The sequence below is a fragment of the Nelusetta ayraudi genome, unplaced genomic scaffold (assembly GCF_046127955.1).
Source record: "Nelusetta ayraudi isolate G7.1 ecotype Tasmania unplaced genomic scaffold, CSIRO-AGI_Nayr_v1 ptg000060l, whole genome shotgun sequence".
Taxonomy (NCBI): domain Eukaryota; kingdom Metazoa; phylum Chordata; class Actinopteri; order Tetraodontiformes; family Monacanthidae; genus Nelusetta; species Nelusetta ayraudi.
In genome coordinates, this window is record NW_027466110.1 from 415001 (window position 1) to 437514 (window position 22514).

Consider the following 22514-nt stretch of genomic DNA (forward strand, 5'->3'; position numbering starts at 1 on the left):
CATTACAGTTATTGAGTGGAGAGGCTCATTTTAAAGTGACCGTGGCTCACCCAGGTCTCAAACATGTCTTCTGCACGTAATTTCCTCAGAGTTGGTCTGACAGCACAAGAACACAGAGAATTACTCCAATATACAATTTGATTTTTTTTTTTCATATACACATTTTGTTATACAAACTCTTACCGCCTGTGTTGCGTGATGAACTCCACCAGCTGCTCCTCAGAGTGAGGCTTGCCCGGGATGGTGAGCGGCTCCTCCATGAAGGGCTCATAGAAATCCACTTCGTTCAGCTTCAGGGTCAGCTCCTTGGCCACCTGGGGCCCCAGTGACAGGTCACTCCAGAGTAACGTAAGCAATCTTCAATCTGTTTCTATCAGCGTTGTTCTTATGACTTACAGATTTCTCAAAAGTGGCAAAGAACTTGATGTAGGGCTGGAACTGTTCAGCGGCCTCCTTGAACGCCTCGTAGTCTGAGAATTCAAAAATAAGAAGTCATTGATAGTAAGTCATTAGTCCATTCAACTTTCAAAAGGGCTTTCTCAGTCTGTCAGAAAGAACACTAAATAAATACATTTCAAAAGGACCAACATTAAATTCAATTTTTGCTGCACCATAGGGGGCAACACTTGAAAAACTACAGTTGTGTTGTACTCCGTTCTTGGCTGAACTCTTGTGTTTGCTGATCACACATCTGCTTGAGCTTTCTTTGGCCGGTGTATGCATGACATTTGCACATCAGGGGAGCGGAAATGATTGAACTTTGACCTCGGGCTTAATGCTCCCACAGTCTGTCACGCCGGATGTGGCTGCAGCCTATCACCACTAACTAAACTGCTTCATTCTCCTGCCGGCCTGTGCGGTACATGTTCTGGTCCTTGACAGGGGCAGCTGTGTGTGCTGCAGGGGTAAAAATGGACCTGTAAATCCATGGAGATGAGGGGGTTAAACTGCTCTCCTGATGGAGAGTATGCAGACGTAAGCCACCAACAGCCCAGTTTAGAGCATCCACTGGAGTGGCCAGACTGCGAAGTAAAAAAACACATCAGTCTCAAAAACACGTCATTCGGCAGCTGCACACTCACGTTCTGAGTCCTCGTTCTTGAAGTAACCGATGAGGCGGATGTCCTCTTCCATCCTGTCAAAGGCCCTCAGCTCCAGAGCGTTCCCTATCACCTCCACAGGCTCCTCCAACAGCTGAGGGCAGTTGGAGCACGTTAATATGCGAGAGGAAAATGACCCATCCCTGACACCTGTTGTTCGAGGACCCCTTAAGAATCACTCACGTCCAGCAAGAACTCCACCAGAGTGTTTGCAGAGAGCAAGCCGTCAAACTCGATCACCCGGTCATCTTTGAAAACATATACACTGCCCTCCTCCTCCAAGCCTGCAAATAGAGGAGTGTAGAAACAAATTAAATAAATAAGTACTTAACTTACAACTTAATCACTGCTCCTCCGGCTCAGAGCTATTTGTGACCAAAAAAATGTTTATTCTTCCACTCACCCAGTTTCTTTGCCACTTTTGCATCCTTGTGGGAGTCAACCATTCCAAAACCAATGTCTTTCTCTTCCATAACCTGAGCTGCAAGCTATATATAGAAAACAGAACATGCTCAGTGTCATTATTTTTGATGTGATTAAAAGCACAAGGAACAAAAATCCAGCTTCAGGTTTGAGACTGATCAGAGCTGCTCACTGTCGGCAGGAGGGGATGAACAGTACCTTGGCTGCAGAGTCAGGTAGGGTCCCATAATGGAAAAATTAATACCAAAGTTGGCAATGTGACAGAGGTGCGCTCGCTGGCCTGAGGCCTTGGACACACTATTACATAATGATCCAGACTGTCTTCATCTAAATATAACCAAGGAAAGAGTATGTAATTGTTCTGTAAGGCACGTTAGCCAATGGAGTTACAGACATCCTGTTGACATCTCTGCAGCACAGTCCAATCAGAAAAATAAAAAAATATCCCTAACTAGTAGATTGCCGATATCTTGGCATTGTCCCGGGTCATATGCGCCAATGTCAATGTCAGTGCATGATGTGCCAGTGCCATCTTAGAGTGCACACGTGGCTGCAACAAAATACCAGGATGTGAACAACGTATACGATCGTTATAATATCTGTGCCTCAGTGCCAGTGAACCCTGACGGATTGAAACGGAACAGGAAGAGTTCCGTTCAGCTGCCAAGACCTCAGCAATTTGAGGAAGGTTTCACACAAATCGGCCAAGCAACGGACAAGGCCTGTGTCACACGGTACACTAGTGTGGCACAAGGCAAAACCTGCTCTGTGTAAATCAAGTGATAGCATTATCACGGCTGCATGACTGGGCTCAGATTACCTCCGGAAGATCAGGGAGCAGCCCAGCCGTGTGTAACATGAGACACGGTGCATTTCGCACTTTCGGTATTTGAACAAAGAGACTCTTATTTATTATTAAGCTCTTATTCAAGTGTCTTGCCTTATTTTCCTCCAGCCAGAATGCATTCAACCAACTGAACGGAGTCACAGCTGAGGCGAAGGTTGTTGTGCCCTTAACGTGCTCTATGAAAGGCAAACCACACAGGCAGGAAGAGGCTTTGCGACGCACACACACACACACACACACACACACACACACACACACACACACACACACACACACACACACACACACACATACACGCACGCACCGCCCTGTTTTAGCTGAGGAGCCGAAGTGCTCACAGGTATTTCAGAAAGTGAGGGAAGGAAGTGAAGTAAGCAACCAGCGGCGCAGATAAAAATCAGCTTAAGCACATTTGTAAATCGCCACCATGTTCTCTTGACTTAAGATGTGCAATCACGTAAGCTGCTTTTCCTGTGATCTGGAAATCCAAACTTTACCTCCAGGACCAGCTCCGTCATCTGGTGCTGTTTCTGCAGCTCCTTGCTGTCCGGTATGGGCTCGTGGTAGTACAGGCACATCATGGTGCTTGTCCTCAGGGCCTTCTTGTAGTTCTTGTCATTGATGTCCAGGACGCGGTCTTTGCCGTCATACTGAGGGAACTCCAGGCCCTTCTCGGCCGGACAGAGGGGCACAAGGCTCAGGCAGGGCAGGAGGAACAGCAGCGGGGAGAGCATCATCCAAGAGGCCGCTGCGCACGCACGCACACACACACACGCAAAAAAAATAAATAAATAAGAGTCCGGCTGTTGTTACTGGAAGGTAAGCAACACCGAATGTAAAGTCAGGGGAATGCTGCAGCAGGTTCAACAGGTCAAAGTTGGTCCTTCAAGTTTTTTTTTCAAGCATCCCAAGATAAGCTGAGAAATCCAACCTCAGCACTTTTCTTCCTCTAAGATCACTCCTCTCCGCAGGCACAAAGGCGAAAGAAAAGGGTAACTGCCGGCCTGTTCGCAGGCAGGAGGGTTGAGGTAGGGGGTGGGAGGGGATACCATACATAGCAACAACTCCTCTTCCACTACCCCCTCGAAGGACAGGCCCATTTTTAGGAGACCAGTTGTTTGAATGCTAAAAATAAAACTCAGAAGTGAGAAAGAGAGATGACAGAGGATAAGAGTAAACGGAGGAAAGAGGGGCCCTTGATGGTCACTGGTGCTCACTGGAGCCGTGACGCCTTGGTTGAGCAAGTCCACTGATGTGTGGGACAGAGTTGTGTTCATGACAATGGAAGGTTCAGAAATGGGGAGGAAAAAAAATATATAATTATATATATATATATATATATATATATATATATATATATATATATATATATATACATATATATATATATATATACATATATATATATATATATATATATATACATATATATATATATATATATATATATATATATATATATATACATATATATATACATATATATATATAAATACATATATATCTGAGAATGTTTAAATAACTTGTTTTAATCTACACCAACTACACATATTGTCTACACAAAAATGTTTTTCTTTTCCTATAAGAACAGCATCTACTGTTTTGGTTGATACCAGTGACTATAACTCTGTTAATTGTCTGTCGGGAAGACTCTCATGCCCTCTACAGGTTAAAAAAAGAACCTGGCCAACTGAGTATCTCATCACTATTACATATCGTGGCAATCAGGTGGGAGAATGGTTGGACCAAGGTACAGACTTGGAGAGAGAGAGTAGACTTTTGACCATTTATTTTGTAGCCGTCAGTGGATAAAGTGTGTGTGTGTGTGGGGGGGGTTGATAAGGATGAACAGCATCAGGTGTGTGACGATCTGCAGCTGTCTGCACCTGAGACCTGCTCCTGGAGAGAGAGTGATAGAGAAACACACACACAACCAAGAGAGGGAGAGGAATCCACAAAAGAAAGACTGCCTAGTTGTGGATATGAGACCCATAGTGCTCCTTGTATTTACGAACAGTATGCACTTCAATTTGAATTTATTACACACATAAATCAAGCATGTCCATAAAAACCAATGCATGTTCTTCTTTAGTATTTTTTTTTTAAAAGTAGAGTATGATTTAAAAAGAAATACACTTTAATTGAAGCTAACATTCAGCTTACATTGTAGGAATGATCCATTCAAAAAAATCTTGTGGGCAGCTACCTCTGAAGATTGCTTCTACACACGACACACTACACCTGCCTCATCGAGCAGAGGCGTTAGTGAAGATGTCGCCCTGCTGTATCTGGGCGGTCCAGTCGTCCTTGATGTACTGGTGGTACAGGTCGTTGGAGTGCTCCTTCCGTCTGGACTTGACGGTGCTCACCAGTATTGCCACGATGATGAAGGCGAGCATCCCGATCATCACCATCAGGTACAGGAGGACATTACTGAAGTTCTCCTCGGCCAGGGCCTTGTCCACTGCGTCGCTCGCAGCCGTGGCGTTATTCCTCCAGTCGTCCAGGTAGCGCCCCAAAGCGCTGGTCAGCGACCCCTCCAGGTGACGGGTGAAGTTGGACCAATAGGGCGCAAGCATCTGGTCGAGGAGTTTGTAACATTTAGTTTTGCTTTTATTTTTTGGGAGTGTGTAGGCATAGCAATAGTAGTAATATAGGAATACAGTGCTATAGAAAGGTGCTATCTCCGATAACGTAGCTCTCAGACATGAAGTTCCCTCCCAGTACGACATCTCAGCACAGTATTAACTGCATGGCAACATCTGATTGACTATGACTGTTATGAATGTTGTTGAGCAGCAGTGGGTAGGAAACACATTTTCAAAAATGAAAAAAATAAATAAATAAATAAACACCCACACGACCACTTCATTCTTCAACCACAACCGCACCAAGTATTTTCCAGAGTGCACCAACCTTTCACCAGATTTTCCAAAGGCCGCAGGCCAAACGGGATCAGGAGCCACCTGAGAGCGGAAGTGGGTCGGACACCGAACGAAGAGGCACTGACAGGAGAAAACGGCTCCCTACGTGTGTGAGCAGCAGAGGTCAAAACGCACATTAGCACGGCCGACCAGTTCTCAGGTATGTTTACTTTTCTAATCTTCTGATTATGAATTTGCATGAACGACGGGTGGTACCGAGGTACGACTTTGAAAGTGTCGAACACACAAAAAAGGCCGATATTTCCCCCCCACAAGCTAACTAGAGCGAGTTGATATAAGCCGCCTCAAAAATAAACTCATGCATTGGTAACGCGGAAAATTAACTATTTATGACGTATTTGTTGTTGTGAGGGCTGGGGGCCGGAGGGTTTGTCTCAGTGGGTGATACTGTAATACTCAATCTGTCCACAGGGAGGGAGTACTGTCCAGGAAATGTTCACTTCGACGTTTACTTTCTACTGTGTTTGCAGTCGGAAATGCACGGAAACGTGGTATTACTGATATATGGTAATATGGTTATCAAAGTCACTACTTCTGTCATGTTTAGTGCAAAGTGGTAAAGTACTAAAGTGACTCTCTCAGAAAGAGGGAGGTAATATTTGAGTTGTTTTCCAACAGCACCTTGTCCAAATCCTGTCAATGAGAAAAGTCCATTCTTCATTTCTTTTTCTTGGACTGAAAGGTGTTTATGCTTTCTGAAAAATAAATCCTCTGTGATGTCAGAAAGTGCTCTGTTACCTCGCTCCACCAGGGTGTAGTCAACAATCTCTGCCTGCTGTTTGTTCTGACCTGTTTTTCCAAACATGTGAAAAGCCAGCAATACATCAGTAGAGCGCTTTTGTTGGCGTTGACAAAACAGGCTAAAATATATTGTTTTCTGTCCAGCTAGTTTTTCCCCCCCGATACCGTTAATTGTGAGATAGTCCTCCACTGGGAGATGAAAAACAAACGTGAAAACTTTAAAGAGCCTTTGTCTTGCTCAAGGATATTTCCAAGGTGTCTTTGGCGCTTACAAGAATGCCTGAAACTGGATACAGTGTTTGAAGAGGGAGCGCATCTCTCCTTGAGAAACTGGCTGGCAGGTGGAATAACTCCAGACACGTCGGATGGTTCCCAGATCATTTACGTTTCGCTGCAGCACGCCGGAGGGAGGGGGGCCACTGTCTTTCCTCTCAGCTCTTTTGAGTGAGGAGAAAAAAGCAAAAGGGCACAAAAACAGAAACAGATACACAAGAAAATATAAAACAGAAAATTAGGTTGGGACTGGTAAAATTCCACAGCCTGGAGGAGTTAAGGAGCATTACTAACAACTGGGGGGAGTCACAGCGCAATTTCCCCTTATTTATTGCAAATTGGAAAACTGCTCTGTTTAGATTTGCCCTCATGTGTTTGCATGAGGGCAAATCTAAAGGTGGGATATGTTTTGAGATAGATGAGACTCTATCTGATCAAATACCGTTGCAGTAACCGGATAGTTTTTAACTCAACGTTGGCTTTGTACGCTTAGTGCAACCTGTGGTTGCAACACAATGTATGTCGAAATGGACTGGCATTGAGAGAACTGATTGTATGATGCTTCCTGTAATGGTTCACATTTGCCACAACATGCCTGAGCAGAGAGTGCTCAGTATTCAGTGGAATAACATGCAAGAGAACCTAGTATTTACGTAATGAGCAATGAGTTCTGTTTGATACTATTGGTCTGTACCTGTTTCCAAATCATTGTAATTTACAACAAAGGTGAACAAAATATGCCGTGACCTTGTTTGAAATTCAAAGATGATTATTCATGATTGATAGCTGATCTGTAATAGGTTGTCGAAGCGACAATTAGTTGACCCCAGAAATAAAAACCCAGCAAAAGCTTGCAAGCAAAAACTGGGCCGAACTACAGGTTCAAATCTTTGAGATTACTTCCCGTCAACCTGTTCAGAGCAGGTTTAGTAAGGGCAGAACACATTTGTGCACTTCAGATTTTTCCGTCAAACCTCAAATGCTGCAATGGAAAGGCAAGACACAAAAAGTACATAAAGATGACTGAGGGCCACCTGACATCACCACAAGCCTGGTTGGATTTGACATAAGTGGCTGGGCACAGAGCAGCGGCAACAGCAGCAGCAACCCAAAGGCAGGCCTGACATATGAGGAAAGAGCAAGCAAAGCCAGTGGACCGTAACCCCACTGCCAGGCTCAGATGTTATGTAAACAGCAAACCGGCACGCATCGACACCAGGTATGCAGTCAACTGTTACCCGCATATGCCTAACGTGGGTATGACTGGGTTATGTGTGTTATTAAGGGCAAACGTGAACACTACTTCTGGTGCAGCAGTTATGCAACGCGATGAAAAAATAAAAATTGTAATGACGACATCACTGCAAGCAGTCTACTTATAAATACACCGGGCATGGACTGGTGAAAATGCCCCTACACTAACACTCTCTGCCGCTAGACTGTCATTGAAAATGCAAAAAACAAAAGCCCAAACAGTCTTTCACTTTGCTTGCCGGCACCACCACTTGGTAAGAGTAAGTGTGTGCTAAAATGTGAAGTTCTCCAAATCGGCTCTTTGTGATGTCACTGGGGGCCCTGATAGCATAGTGACAGCTACCTCCGCAGGATGTTGTTTCCACTACCTGAGAACACATTCCTAAAAAAAACACCAAGAACTTCCAGTTCCTCCCCACATGGCAGTGCAGGAGACGCTGTAATAGAAGATGGATGGATGAAAATGGGTAGAATGTGGGATGTTCCGCATCCTCGGTGTTGCAGTACCGTATAATCTCAGTGCTAATTACTGTACTACCTCTTTTAATGGCTAGTTTGTTTGCCTGTTATTTTACTCTCTATTTTCTTTCTTTTCTATTCTTATTTTGATGATTGTGTATTGCCACTGTGCTGTATTGTAATATGACCATCGTATTACTGTTGCTGTTGCTCTTTACTGTTGTTGTTGATCTCCTTTTAAAGGTACTGCCTCTATAACAACTGGCAGGGGGACCACCAATATAAACCAGCACCTGCCTGAAAGTGGGTACAATCACATCCCTGCAAAATGGGGTGCTGTATGCTGTACACTGCCCTCTTGAAAAATAAATAAATTGAAACTAAAATTGAAGGTTTCATGTGTGACTTATTTTTCCCACAAAAGAGATTGTAAAAACTTGTTATCTTGAGGGCAGCAGCACCATTCATCCGGAGTTGCCTCCCTCAACACGTTGCCAAATATTTCCGTTCACCTTCACCTATTTTCTTAAGGCCTTGGCAGTGAGTTCAGAGTCCACTGCGATCACGTGACTTGCGCGTCAGATAAGGACTCGCTTTCCCCTGCCCCCTGCCCTCGTGATCCGTTGCGAGACTCAGAGATGTTGATGAAGTTTGACTTCCTTGTGTTAATGCCCTGTTTTGCACGCGCAGACTTGTTAATCCGCCATATTTCGCCGACGTGTCACTAATCAAGAATGTTGTTGTCGTCGGTGATCGGTTTGACCCTGGGAGATGGGAATAGGGCCACGCTCCGCCGATTCCCATTCACGGTGTCGCTGCCCGTTGCCCATTGTTATTGTTGCGGGTGGTAAATATTTCCTTTTGCCATTGAGGCCCTGCTCAGTGGATTAATGCCAGAATACCAGGCGTGGCGCCGCGGTTTAGCCCGGCCGTCGGTGTGGAATGACTGGAATGTATTGACGATGTGTTTGTGAGATCGCGCTACATTCATGACGTCGAGGCTACTGTTATAATACCAGTTGACTGGACTTATTAACAATCATTTTTTTATCACTTTCCCTCTAAAAGGGTGAGTGTGGTTTCCCATACAAAGCGCTTTCTGAGTGCCACCTGTGGGACATCCCGTGTCACTTCACTTCCTGTATTTTGCAAAGGCGATTTAATGAAGTAGGCCTTTATGTCGTCGGCGTAACGTTACAGCAAATTCTACTTTTAAGAGAGCACAATTGCTTACACTTGCATATCAGTTCTTGCACTTCAAACATGAGACTCAGCAGTATGTGAATGGGAAGGAACAAGGACGGTTTCATCTGGTGAAAATAAAGACTTCCCCAGGTGACCCCACTCGGTATCTTTTGGCCGCTCTTCCAGTCAGATCTTTTCCTGCAAAGTCTGTCATTTCAAGCAGCTCTTGTAACTGATGTGTGGGAGACTTCATGGTGGCAGACATTGGAAAAGGTCTTAATGTACCAGTGTTTTATGTGCAGCGAGGCCTAAGAATCCCCACACTTGAAATTGTTGCATATTTGAAAGGCCAGTGTTAAGGGAGCGCTGTCTCCTCTTCCCATTGCCATCTGGCGGAGGAAACAAACAAGAATAAAGAGGGGCTTTTTGCTCAGGGTGTGACAGTCTTAAATGTTTCCTTGTCTCTGTAAAATGTTGTTTTTTGGGGGGGGGGTTTTGAGAAAGTGATCTGATATTCAGTGGTCGGTCAGTGTTCATTTTAAGTACAAGAGAACTGTTTCTCGTGTTTTCGTCTCTCTTTTTTCCAATGAAATTTCTGATTTTGAACTTGAAGCTGATGAAGCTGAACTGAGTTGAACTGACATCTGACATGGAAGCATGAGAAAAGGTTCTGATGTTGTGATGGCTAACTGCCAAATCAAACTCAGCCGTTATTACCTGGTTATCAGAAACACATGTAGCAGAAAGTCACTCTCGTGCCCTAGTAGTCTAATGACCTGGACCTACATTACAAGCAACATGTCTGTGCAGCCACTATGTCACAACTGCAAATTCTTGACACAAGTGAAAAAGAAGAAGTCAAAACTGAGCTAAGCAATTTTCTTTTCTCACCACTTGGACCTTCATGCCTTGGAGAACATGCTTCATGTTTTCCAAGGTGTGATATCTACTGCAATTGTAAACATGTATATGATCAAACCTTTTATTGCTACAATAACATTTTCAACTGTCCATTGTCCTAGATCAGTCAAATAACAGATGGAATTTAACAAAAATGACACTTCATAGGCAGCTGGTGGTGACAGTCTCCTGGTGTCTCCTGCTTTTTAATCAGCAGACATCAAGGCTTCAGCTCAAGAAACTGAACAAAAGACTTAAAGAACTCGTTAACTGTCGAGGTTAAATGTCCAATTCTTTTTTTTTTCATCCTGTTTGAAACCGAATAACCCATATAAATAAAATATAGTCTGCGTTTATATGCATTTGTTTTTGAACGTGTCTGAAAGAGAATTTTAAGAGTTTCTTGATTCGCATGTGTCACTTGTTAAATTACAGAGAGCCATTACCAGGTCTAACTACACAAGCTATTTCAAGAGTTGTTTTTTTATCGTTTGGAAAAAGCCCCAAAATGTTCATGCATCGAAGACGAATTTATTTACTTTTAATTAAGGAAGCCAGGAGAGTATTCCTAAGAACCAGAGTCAGGGTCACAAGAAACACCAACACACTGCCAGGACTTGAGCAAAAAAAACATAAGCTGCTTTGAAGCGTGTTATGTTGTTTCAGAGGGGAAAGTCCCTCTCAGCTGTAATGGCCCCAGGGATGCAAATGACATTTCCCTCTCTGCAGTGTCAAGAGACTAATATTGTGATTTTGGAGTGCAAGTTATGTTTTCGCACTACATACATTTTTTAATATGTTGCACATGGTCGTTGATGGACATGAATTGGAGCTTATGTCCCCTCCGTGTCTTCAATGAACAATGTGAAGCCACTTGTGTGGGACAATCGCTCGTGTTTTGACTGTGAAATAGACAATGAACAAAGCACGGCCCGGATGCCGGTACTTTTCCACAAGGACAATATTAGTTTCCTCTTGAGTCGGTAGCGGCGAAGGGAGAGCTCAGAAAAATGTGTTGCAGGCGTGGTGCGATAAGTGGGTAAAGAGATTACTCCACCACTTTGAATCAGAGTGCGACTCATCCACGAGATGTAAAATAACATCCCAATGTTATGGTTTGAGGTAGTTAATCAATGGCCACAGAACAAGTAGAATAAACTGTTGTTGGATGAAAACAACTCGCACAAACACCACCAGATGATTATGCGGGATTCTTGTGTTCCTATCCCGCAAAAATCAGCACTTGTATTCATTCATTCATTCATTCATCTTCTATACCCGCTTATTCCTATATTCAGGGTCACGGGGGTCTGCTGGAGCCTATCCCAGCTGTCTTAGGGCGAAGGCAGGGTGACACCCTGGACAAGTCACCAGTTCATCGCAGGGCCACATAGAGACAAACAACCATTCACACTCACATGGACACCTACGGACAATTTAGAGTGTTCAATTGACCTCACATGCATGTTTCTGGAGTGTGGGAGGAAGCTGGAGAACCCAGAGAGAACCCACGCAGACACAGGGAGAACATGCAAACTCCACACAGAAAGGTCCCAGGTCCAGGCCTCGGAATCAAACCCACGACCTTCTTGCTGTGAGGCGGCAGCGCTAACCACTGCGCCACCGTGTCACCCCTGTATTCATTAAAGGTAAATAAAATAGCATTTCTATTTAACTTAATTTAAGTTTATTTGGATTGCTGCAAAAGTACACAATAAATGTAGAGCTGTGCAACGCAACTTAAAAGGCGATATCACAACAGGTAAAGCATATTTGAGTGTGATGCATCTGTCTTCCCTCTCTCAATCACTTACTTTCCTCAAGCATTTAAACCACATGGATCATCACCATGTTATTGATTTATTTCGCAAATTATATTTTTCCAAAGTACATCATATATCTGACAGACCACTCAGTTGTTGATGGATGAAGTTGGCAGTCTGTACTGGATTGTGTACCAAATGACACCAGGAGAATTTTTTTTTTGCGACCCAACTTTCCTCGGTTGCACAAGAATCCTGCAAGCTACATGTTTGGTCTTTGAAATCAAAACCTGGAACCTCATGTCATCATCTGATCAAGGTTAAGGTCTTGTAATGTTTTTCAAGTTCAGAACCAATTGTTTTGATCAGTCCACGTGTGAATGTTGTTTTAGCTGTCTTTATCATTAATGGAGGACACCAGTGGTATAAATCAAACGGAATCATAACATTGTACAGCCTTTAAATGGCAAATGGTTAAGAATATCGGCACTCAAATAGTGCATGTAATAAAGTGATGAAAATTAGGGTTTTGTGTTTTAAACTTCCCTCCGAAAGTTTCCTCATATGCAAGACTTCACAGTATTCAACCAATTTAAAAAGCTGTATTCTATACAGGATTAGTTATGGAAACTTGCTTGTGTGAGATTTGTCAGGTATACTTGGCCCACGACAGGCAGAACTTGCACAAAGTGGAGATTTGTAAATCCTGGCTTTTTGATTGGTTGAATTGAAAAGAAACTTTGAGTTGTCCAATCCTCTTCTACTCCTAAAAAGATTAATAAGGCCTCGGCGAGGGTAGTGTAATCCCTGGTCAGTAATAGTGGAGCGCCCGAAAAAATGAAACCAACTGATTTTGTTAGAGTCCTGCCTGAACTCTCACAGTACTTTCTATAAGATATCCAAAGCACATGGCATGGTATATTGCCATAAAGATACTTAGGTAACTGCACTTCATATAACTCATCACCAATAGACAATAGAAACTAAAAATATCAGGTGATATAAAATCAAAAAGAGGCAGCAGAACATAGAATCAGATCATAGAAACAAAACACTTTATTTCAGATAAATATTCAGGCTAAGCAATGTATTTTTCTGCCACAAAATACAAAAAAATGTATATTAATATTCACAGAATTTTTTTTTTCCTCTCTCCAAAAATAAAATCAATAAAAAATAACATTTACTCTTTCAGAAAGAAAAACAATGTATGTGAAGCCCTCTCCATGTAGAGCATCTGTCACTTGTCAGTCCCCAATATGTAACAAATCACATATGTCAACATTAACGAGGCTTTGGACTGAGGTCTTAAACAAAGTTGTCCAATTCCAAAATCCATAAAGAGATGTTTTTCTTTTTTGTATTAGTGTTGAGAGTGATAACTGGACACCTTGAAAAGTGAAACAACGAACTCTACGCACCCAAAGAGCACATGTAAACACCGGTTACACACAGATTTTGGAACAAACATCAGAAATCTTTTGCTGCCAAACTCTAGCTTGTGATGATGATTCACTTAAACTGTACATTCTAAGAAAATTGTTGCTCTAAGTCTTATACTGCTGGATTTTAGTTTAATTTAACTCAAATTCAATTTGTTTTCTTGGTCTGTGCTTTTTTTTTTTTTTTCAGCAACACAAACCAAAGACACATTTGGTACAAGTGCAATAGAGTATGCACTTCCAATTAATTCAAAGGCTAAACAACCATTTAGCTTTGTAGTGCACTAAATGTACCGTACATTGACGCACACACAAGAAAAAAGCTAATACAGGGAAAATGTTTATGGAAGGTCGGCAAATTAAGGCATGAATTAGATTTGTACATGTTAAAACTATGTAAAAGACATGAACTTAAATATGGACTTCAAATGTAGTGATACAACAATGAAAGGTCATACTTTTGATCTATTGTGTAGTATAATATTAGTGTATTAAAACATTGTATGGTGGTTTTTAAATAAACAACAGCTATCAAATAATAACTTAAAAACAAAAAATGGCAGTACATCCACAACACACACACAACCACAACAATGGAAGTTTTGCTTTGGTTTGTTTTTAACCGCAACTACATATTATTTAAACAGTTGATTGGAGTGAAAAGTACCATATCATGTTACACTATTTATTCAGCTACAATGTAATTAGAAGAACAAGTAGAACAAGTAATTTTGTGCTTTTTTCCATTTCCTGCGCTGCCAGGCTTGTATATTTTAAACCAAATATCTTCGATGTGAACTCAACAAGATGTTTTTTTTTAATGCAATATCTCCAGTGCACTAGATCAAACGGTCAACAAAAACAAGAAACAGGGAGCTTAAATCACATTTTCTCATTACAATAATGACAAGTGCTTATACATAAGGCAAATGTTACAACAATCCCAACAATCCAAATAGAGTTTGTTAAGTCAAGGTTAACTAACGGAGTGCTGTACAAAAAATGGACACACCTGTGCCGAATAAGCATCATAACCATAAAATAGTAGAGATTTTTCTCAAATGGAGAAGCTTCAATCATTTAACAAAATGACTAGAATATGCTTAGATCCCTGTTAGAGAGCTACAAAGAGACGACTGTAAATATTACAGACAGAGCTTCTCAAATCTCTTAAGATTCAACTCACGGTTTGCAAAAGCCAATAATCCCCTCATATCCTCCACTGTTATAAGTCTCCACCCAAGTCTATTTTTGATGTGCAGGATGCAACTAAAGCGAGAAGAAGACAAACATAAAGATGCCCAAACAGCAGACAAGAAACAGAACCAAGTTGAGGAGTAATTTAACTCGTGGTGGCTCGTACAACCTCTCTGCAATGTCACTTTCATCCGCCTTTGGTACTTTTTGCTGAGTGCCCTGAGTTCCGTCCTTGCATCCACATAAGCACTGCAGTAAGCGCATGCACTTGCTCGTCTCCCCATTTAAGTGGTGGCCTTCCTCGGCTCGGAAACTCTCCGTCCTTCCGTTACCAAACTGCTGTGCTGGTGTGCTGGCAGGAGAAGTCTCTGTGCTAGGGGTTGCTGGGTCATGGTCGGTGGATGGTGCCAGAAGTTTCTCATCGTCTCCGTCCAAACACCTCTCCTTCCTGACATCAGACGGCATTTCTTTGCGGAAGCTTTCGTCGTCTGCATTGCGCTTCTTTTTCTCTGTCAGCCCGTACATTGGCTCCATTTCCTCCGCTGGAACCCTTTCTGACTTCAGGCGGCGGAGCCCCCAGATTGTGGTGGTGCGGACCTGCTCCTCTTCTGGTGGAGCAGTACAGAGGCTGACAATCACGGCTACCGCTCCAGAAAGCCAGAACAGACAAGCAGCGAAATACATGTAATGAACTTTGACAATGAAGGATGGCCTGTCATCTGGCTGGTCACAGCGAGGCTTACGGTAGATGAAAGCTAGGATCAGTCGTACGGTACCGAGTGTGAAGCCTGTGATGCCGCCCCAGAATGCGCCTTTTTCATTGCACCGTTTCCAAAATACGCCGAGAAGGAAGAGGGCCGCGATCGGTGGTGTCAGGTAGCCAGCAACTTCCTGGATGTAGAGGTACGTTTGGCCACCTTGCATTTCTATTATGACAGGGACCCAGGCGATGCTGATTCCCACCATCAACACCACAAATACGCGCCCTACAATCAGCAACTCACGCTGATCTGCCCCCCGGCGGAGTGTTTGGTATATGTCCAAAGTGAAGATGGTGCTGGAACTGTTAAAGATGGAGTCTAGATCACTCATCAAGGCAGCAATCATGACGGCCATCATCAGACCCCTGAGTCCGACAGGCATCACCTCCATGACCAGCCGTGGGTATGCAATGTTTGAGCAGCCGGCCTGAGAGCCACAAACAGCCATGCAGTGCTCTGGTCCGATGCAAGCGATCTCATCAGCAAACAAGATGCGCGAGATCATCCCTGGAATGACTATGACAAACATGGGCAGGATTTTTAAAAATCCAGCCATGAGTGTTGAGCCCTTGGCATGAGCAATGTTTTTAGCTGCTAAAACTCTCTGAACGATGACTTGGTCTGCACACCAGTACCAAATAGATGCAGGGGTCTGGCCAAGAATGAAGCCTGGCCAGGGAATGTCTTCATCCAGGGGACCTCGAAGTAGGCGCAATGAGTTTTTCTTGGGCTCAATGAGGCAGGATGGAGAATAGGTGAAGTTACCGGCCGCTGTGATGGCAGTGACATTGGGAATCGCCATCATGTACTTCTCTCGGACCCCCTTAAGTCCTCCAACTTTGATGAGGCTAATGGTGGTGAGGGTTAGGGCTCCAGCGATCATCAACACTGCCTGAAGAGCATCGGTGTACATCACGGCCACCAGTCCACCAGTGACAGTGAGCAGTGCGGTCATGCCAATGAGCAGGACGATCGACACATAAAGGTTCCACCCAAGGGACTCCTGAATGAAGAGAGCTCCAGCGTACAAATCCACAGACAGCTTTGTAAAGATGTACAATAACACAGACAAAAAAGCAAAGTACATCTTTAGCCGGTTGCCACCAAAGCGCTTTGACAGGTACTCGGGCATGGTGTAGACTCCCGAGTGGATGTACACAGGGACAAACACCCAGCCAAGCAGCTGCAGGAGGAGAAGTGCATTAAACTCCCACGCTCCGACAGCAAAGCCACTTACTGCTCCCGACCCTGCTAGGCCTATGAAATGTTCGCTGCCGATGTTGCTGACAAAGAGTGATGCGCCGATCACAATCCATGTCATGGAGCGTCCAGCCAGAAAGTAGCCACTCACTGTGCTGCGATTGGATTTCCACATGGCAAGAAACCCGATGACAAGCACCAGAATGAAATACAGTGCCACCACGGCTATGTCCACCGCTTCCATTCCAGGGCCCATTGTTGAAAATTACTTTAAAAAAAAAAAATCTGCTGGTGAAATATGGGGGTCACAACAAGTACAGCTTATGGATCCTATTATTTAAAATGGGAAATGCAAATGCTCAACTTTGGTTTGTTGTCTGGATGGAACTGTAGTATCCACTGTGAGGTCAAACTCACTAGTCGTGCTTCGGGGGGGTTATCCACCGGCACAGAGGAGGTTCTAGTTTTAGAAGAGGATTATGTAGGTCTCTGGTCTAGAAAAGCCTAGAATTAAAATTCCTGCAAGACAACAAAGACAAAGAAGAACACCTCATTAGACCTTTATTATTTGTTTGAATAGGGAAAACACCTCAGATAAATGCTTAAAAGTTCCAGCAGCCTTCCTTAAAAACCGATAAAAGCGAGGGTGCAAAAAGTGCCACTATCAAATCAAATGATCAGAATCACACAGAAGATGATAAATGGTCTCATTATGCTCCCATCTGCCACACATAGATTAGTGTCAGTTACTTTAAAAACTGTGCCAGAACATGACCTTCTTAAATATTCGGGGAAAGTTCTGAAACTGTATGTAATAAATCAGGAAGTTTTAGAGGAAACAACCACATGAAGCACAATGTTCCTCCTTCACTTCCTTCATTACTCTAAAATTTAGTATTTCACTGAAGCTCAAAAACAGCAACTGGGTAAACTTTGAAACTTGCCTAACTTATTACAACAGACAAGCAAATGACGCTGCCCAAAATGACAAAATCATTGCAAGCGGATGAAATAATTTAGCCATGCCATACTATATTGTATACCAATGCTAATGCCTGTCTCCAGGCATTGGTATCAACAAATGAAACTAGAAAAATATTGTGCTAAATCAAAAAGCATTTAAAGTTTTCTGTAGATCATTTGAATCTATTGACATGGATAAAACTGCTTCGCTAATGATGCAAAAAACAAAACCTGTACGGTGACAAGTGAGCACATTCATCAGTTGTCTCTTCTCCTGTCTTCTTACACACATATACACGCACACACCAACTCTCCAGAGAAAACCGTTGTCCGTGCGTCGTCTTAACAGTGGCGCTTTGCAACTGCGCCCATTGATCAAATAATTCTGAAGCCGTTTAAAGGGTTTGTGTTACTTTCAGTGCAAAGTTATGCAATGCAGGAATGAAACTGAATAACTTCCACCTCCTCCATCGCTCACATTCTCGAATCCTCAATTTGGCCAGTAAGATAATAAAACATAAACTGCTGCCTGTGCCAAAGGACACCGGGGTTTAACAGAAAACAACACACGCATACGTCTGTTAGTCCCCCGCCTGTGAGGTTTCTTTAAACACGGCAACGCTGCATTTCACGGCAAGAGGATAAACTGGTTCTGCTGGAGTAAAGTTTTGTTTTTGTTTTTTTAATTCAACGCAACTCAACCGGTTGTATTAAAACAAACAAACACATAACGACATCCAAGCGTGCATTTTAACATCAAAAACGCAGATTCACAGAAGAAAGAAAAAAAAAAACTAAAAACCTTCACCGTCTCTTAAGCAACAGTTGTCAATTCCAATCTTTCCCGACGTGACCCGCAGGTAAGGCAACGTTTGCCATGATGATGTAATAATTGTTTCCTTGGAGGAGAAGAAAAGGCAGCAGAGGTGAAGCGTCATTCCGAGACGCCACTGTGCAAAGTGTCAGCATCGGGCTGGCACACAGCGCGTAGGGATACACCTAGCAGCCTCAAAAGCGGGAGGGGAAATTTCTAGAACAGTCACGCATTCATACGACGCCAGACATCTGCGCATCTTCAAGGAGCCTGTCCACGACGCTAAAAGTTGCCTCATGTGCCCTTGTATCTCACACATATCCATGTCAAATACAGCATGGGAGTCAAAACAATGATAACAATCAAAGGTCTAATGTCACACTCGGGTAATTTGAACGTCTACTGCATTTCGGTAGTATATTGAGACGGTTGTCAAAAGATGACACACGTCAAAATCAGAAGGCACTGTATTTTAATCAAAAAACAAACAATAATTGGCACATGAATGAAACCCTTCTCCGACAAAACATACGTTGCAATACAATGCAAGACACACGAGTCGCCCTCTCCAGTTATCATTAAAACACACACGCAGACAAACGAACACTTGGGGGAGTACCTTGAATGCTAGCCTTAGCACGCACGCTAAAGATGCTAAAGCAGCAACTGTAATGTTACGCCCCAGATGAGGATGAGAAGGGATGTGGAGACTGAGACCCCGAGAAGGATGGCCACTCCCTCCTGAGGTGTTTCTTCGGAGAGGTGATGCCTCCGTGGGTCACAGGGACTCCCGGTCACGATGATCGTTCAAGGTGGGGTACCGCGGAATGTCTCGGAAGTGGCACCGCTGGCTGTCAGTCTCACACCCAAACCGAGCACTGCCCCCTTCCTTTTATGCTCTCAAGCCGCTCCTTCCACGCCCCGTACACAATGCGCTATTAAATACAACCGTGACGTTGACTGGAGAGCAAATCTCATTACAGAGACGTCTAGAGAACACCGTGGGAGTGTTGTTGCAACCGTCGCAATAAAGGAAACACAACTACTTACAATAAACGTGTCAAACACACCGGGCGTTTGCACCTTTCGTTGAACTGTTTTTAATTTTGCTTGTCAAACTGGTTTAAATAAAGTTGGTGAACGCAGAAAAATACATAATACAGCATTTTGCCCGCTGCAACTCTTCAGTCTTATATCAACAATAAAATTGCAGGGGGAAAAAAGGAAAGGAATTAACCTGCGGTGCCTTTTAGGCATCAAAATACCAATACGTAAATGAAGGATGCTTCAGGACGAGTACGATATTTTGCATGCGCTCTTGGCGGCCACGTACGAATAACATTAATTCGGATGACAATAGCCCCCAAGGCAAAAGCCAGACGGTAAATTTCCACCCGCTCCTCTTCACCGTCTCGGAAATTTCCACTTCTGCTGAAAAAACTACATTTCCCAGATAAGACATGCGCGGCGTGGTCGTGTTTACTGTTCGACGCGCCACCTCGCTGTCAACAGAGGTTCCACCTCGTCCGTGCAAGTGGTAGCTGGTTAGCGTCAGTGTGAGTGACTGAAATTGATAACAAAAGTCATCCGGGCAACGAAAAACAACACTCAGTTTAATAGACTCCAGCACCCCCGCGATCCTGACTGCAGGAGAATGATTGAGTGAATAACAACAGAAATTGTATTTTACGTTCGCTGGGCTTTAGAGTCGTAACATCTTTTCAGGAGGCAGATATTTGAGATCGGTAGATATATCAACATTTTGGAAAGGACCCGTTTGTGTTTGTCTTTGTATGTTTTCTTCTTTTTTTATTTTTTATTTTTTTTATTTTTTTAGCAGAACTTGGAGCACACAGAAACCGTCTGCCTCTTCAACCATTTGCTTGCTTGCCTATACACCTTGCTCATCACACACACAAAAAAAATATTGTAATAAAATAGTGTTTCCTCACTAACGTTATGTGCTTCCAGTGTTAATCTGAAGGACCGTTAGTGTACGTGAAACATTTTAAAATCAATTCATAATTTGGTAGTAAGCAATTGAGTATTTAAAACACAAAGAAAAAATGGTCACTAAATAAAGACTGGGAAACGCCATGAAGGGAAAATATTAATTTTCATTTTATTTTGAATAAGTAAATTAGTGTTTCCTCATTACCACAATGTGCTCCAAGTGTTTGTCTGGAGGATGATTAGTGTGTACACAAAACATTTTTTTTTTTCAATGAGTGCAAAGAGCATGAATGGTTTTTCCATCAGGTCATGACGTTTTGCAGTTGGTGCAGAGATACCTGCCGCAGCTGCTTTGCCAGTTCCAGCGTCATGTGCCTGTCCTGCATTTTTACAGCAGCCTATCCTGCTGGTGCCGGGATCGTCTCCGAACTGCACTAAATGATCTGAATTGGCAGCTTGGAGATTTTCCAGCGAAAGCTTTGTCATGCCAGTTATAAGACCTGGTGTTAATAAGCCTCAGTGTTCAATAGCTGGGCTTCTTGGTGACAGCCAGCAAGAGTTATTCTCGTTGACCCTGCTGTCCCATCTATTTATGAAACACGAAAAATAACTTGTGGCAAAGGTAAGTTCTTTGTATATTCCAAAAGCAACTATTTTTTATGAAGTTTGCTAGTAACTTAAATCTCACATTAGCAATTTTTACTTTATGGATGACATACAAGGTTGTATATTAAATGTTTTCCACCATGCATATTTTCCTGCCATTTAATTTCATTGGTTTTCTGGTCCGAGAAGCCACTGCAAACCTTTCTGCTGACACCAAAGGAAGAAAGCATAAAAAAATGAGCTGCCGTCAGTGTCTGACTGTTTTTCTTTCATCCATTGTCGGGAAGGTTGCTTTAACATCTCTGAATCTAAATTCTTTGGAGAAAAATTGTGTGAGCAACATGCAACATGTGGAACCTGCCAAAAATGCTGTCCGATGTCAGAATTTGATTCTCAGCACTCTGCAGTTCAGTTTAAATGGAAATGTTGAACAATATGAGGAATGTTTTGAACCGCTTCAGCTGAACTGTTCCCAGTAGGCTGAGGTTTTTATTTTGTTTTGTTTTAATGTTATGGTAAAAAAAAAAAAAAAAAAAAATCATCCCATTCTATGAACAGGGAAATGAATTGAAATTGGTTAAAAAAAAAAAAAAAAAATTGAGGCTGGACCAGTCTAGGCTGATATAATCACCATGTAAAACTATTGGCCTCAGTATTGGCTGCAACTATTGAGTAAAGATCCCCTTCACCAAATTCAGGAAGGCATCTTGCTTCCGTGATTGTTTTTCCAACAATGCATCAATCTTTTTGTTGCTTGAAAATGGTTTTCAACAAATGCAATTACGTGGTTTGTCAAACAGTTTTGGAAAGATCTCTTTAACAATGAGACAAACAAGGAAAACGGCAGCCTCCTTGGCAGTGTTGACAATAAACCCATTTCACCCCCCCTCACTTTTTCAATATGGTTCTTAATGATTAGAAACACCATAATACTGTTTTACAGCCCTGTGTGCATGTGTTATTGCTTCATGTGACCATGCTTCCTCCTTAGTGTCAAGCCTTGGAGTGAATAGGTTCCAATTTTGGTAAATCTAACTTTAGCATGAATTTTAACAGTGCCATAAAGTGCCTGCATCTGGAACCCTAATTATTGCAAATGAGCAGGTATTTGTGTCTGACAGAATTTCGCACAACACAAGTGATTGAGATTGGGCCGAGAAATCAGTCAAAAAGGCAAACAGACATCAAAGCGGCAGCGATTGACATTGAAATAACATATCTAGATACTTTTTGATCCAACCAATATTTCAGGGGTTTAAACAGGGGTTTAAAGAGCCAGAAATGCTTGATATAGATGTTTTTGTTACTTATGAAATGAATTATTTCTCACACAGTTTTAAGGTGCAAGCAATCTTGACCTTTAATTTATTGAGGGACATTCACTTTGTGTGATTTCCAAGTGAAATTTAATTATCTCTTCCCCAATCCACTTTTAAACTACAGCCAGAAGGTACTTTCCAATGATGGACTGTATCATCCCCTCTATATTAATTGTTTCTATTATTAGACATACTTTCCAATGATAAATATTGTAGTAAGTCATCAGGTCTATAAAAAACATTTTTGCTGGGCAGTGGGGCTTGGGTTGCTGCTTGCCGGATGAAATAATAGGAACAAACTTAGAAATAGCTGACTGACTGTTGGAAACCCCAGTTGATACCAGGAGAAGACAAAGGCTTTCAAATGAT

At 42.7% G+C, this 22514-nt stretch overlaps 3 protein-coding genes across 3 annotated transcripts in view; all 3 read right to left on the reverse strand.

Annotated features, from left to right (window-relative positions):
• casq2 (calsequestrin 2) overlaps positions 1 to 3312 on the reverse strand; it is a 4569-nt gene extending 1257 nt beyond the window's left edge. The window contains exons 1-7 of the mRNA XM_076039957.1: positions 2868 to 3312; positions 1504 to 1588; positions 1284 to 1384; positions 1083 to 1194; positions 397 to 470; positions 184 to 314; positions 51 to 96 (exon numbers count right to left, since the gene is read on the reverse strand). Of these exons, the coding sequence (XP_075896072.1) occupies positions 51 to 96; positions 184 to 314; positions 397 to 470; positions 1083 to 1194; positions 1284 to 1384; positions 1504 to 1588; positions 2868 to 3107 (789 nt within the window). The 5' untranslated portion in view covers positions 3108 to 3312. The remainder of the gene's footprint in view (positions 1 to 50; positions 97 to 183; positions 315 to 396; positions 471 to 1082; positions 1195 to 1283; positions 1385 to 1503; positions 1589 to 2867) is intronic.
• Positions 3313 to 4278: 966 nt separating this feature from the next.
• Positions 4279 to 5919, reverse strand: LOC142897547 (potassium voltage-gated channel subfamily E member 2-like). The gene is made up of 2 exons (XM_076039967.1): positions 5287 to 5919; positions 4279 to 4949 (listed from the first exon to the last, which is right to left on the reverse strand). The coding sequence occupies exon 2, from the start codon at positions 4947 to 4949 to the stop codon at positions 4617 to 4619; it is 333 nt and encodes a 110-aa protein (XP_075896082.1). The 5' UTR covers positions 5287 to 5919; the 3' UTR covers positions 4279 to 4616.
• A 7004-nt stretch (positions 5920 to 12923) lies between these two features.
• Positions 12924 to 19147, reverse strand: slc5a3b (solute carrier family 5 member 3b). The gene is made up of 2 exons (XM_076039747.1): positions 18887 to 19147; positions 12924 to 17009 (listed from the first exon to the last, which is right to left on the reverse strand). Exon 2 carries the CDS (start codon positions 16744 to 16746, stop codon positions 14602 to 14604), a length of 2145 nt encoding a protein of 714 aa, XP_075895862.1. The 5' UTR covers positions 16747 to 17009; positions 18887 to 19147; the 3' UTR covers positions 12924 to 14601.
• Positions 19148 to 22514: the final 3367 nt, after the last annotated feature.

Excerpts from the sequence above, each read along its gene's own strand:
- slc5a3b (XM_076039747.1), bottom strand. The coding sequence starts at position 16,746 with ATGGGCCCTGGAATGGAAGCGGTGGACATAGCCGTGGTGGCACTGTAT.
- LOC142897547 (XM_076039967.1), bottom strand. The coding sequence starts at position 4,949 with ATGCTTGCGCCCTATTGGTCCAACTTCACCCGTCACCTGGAGGGGTCG.